Source organism: Buceros rhinoceros, unplaced genomic scaffold (assembly GCF_000710305.1).
Source record: "Buceros rhinoceros silvestris isolate BGI_N320 unplaced genomic scaffold, ASM71030v1 scaffold10876, whole genome shotgun sequence".
In the NCBI taxonomy this organism is placed as follows: domain Eukaryota; kingdom Metazoa; phylum Chordata; class Aves; order Bucerotiformes; family Bucerotidae; genus Buceros; species Buceros rhinoceros.
In genome coordinates this window covers 10,958-11,422 of record NW_010416941.1, presented here as the reverse complement: position 1 = coordinate 11,422, position 465 = coordinate 10,958, and the positions used below count along the sequence as shown (strand labels likewise).

Here is a 465-nt window from a genome sequence, read left to right as displayed (position 1 = left end):
CAGCAGCCTCCGGACTTACAAGCTCCACTGTAATGTCACCTGGCTCCGAGGCATGACGTGTTTCAGGGAACTTCAGCCACGACATTCCCAGGCCTGCACTTGATGGGGATGTTCGTCCTCCTATCATCAGGGCCAGACCACTCGAGAGACATGACACCGTATGGTACAACCGTTCATCTGCAGAGACATAACATCATGGTTCACACCGATCCTTCTCCCACGAAATTCATGGAATCATGGTATTTTTTAGAATGGAAAAGCCCTTTAGGCTCATCAAGTCCCAGCCGCTCCTCCAGCACTGCCGGGTTCCCCCTGACCCCTGTCCCTCAGCAGCACCTCCACACGGCTGGGAAACCCCTCCAGGGATAGGGACTCCACTACTGCCCTGGGCAGCCTGCGACACACCTGCACAACCCCAGCGGGACAGAGATTGTTCCTCAGGGACAACCTCAACCTCCCCCAGTG

The 465-nt window shown here is 56.1% G+C and overlaps 1 protein-coding gene across 1 annotated transcript in view; it reads right to left on the bottom strand.

The window, feature by feature from the left end:
• The window catches only part of LCMT2 (leucine carboxyl methyltransferase 2), a gene marked incomplete at its 5' end in the record, with an annotated part of 17,921 nt that overhangs the window by 8,469 nt on the left and 8,987 nt on the right, over positions 1–465 (bottom strand). Inside the window, one exon of the mRNA XM_010137994.1 lies at positions 16–177. Within this exon, the coding sequence (XP_010136296.1) occupies positions 16–177 (162 nt within the window). The remainder of the gene's footprint in view (positions 1–15; positions 178–465) is intronic.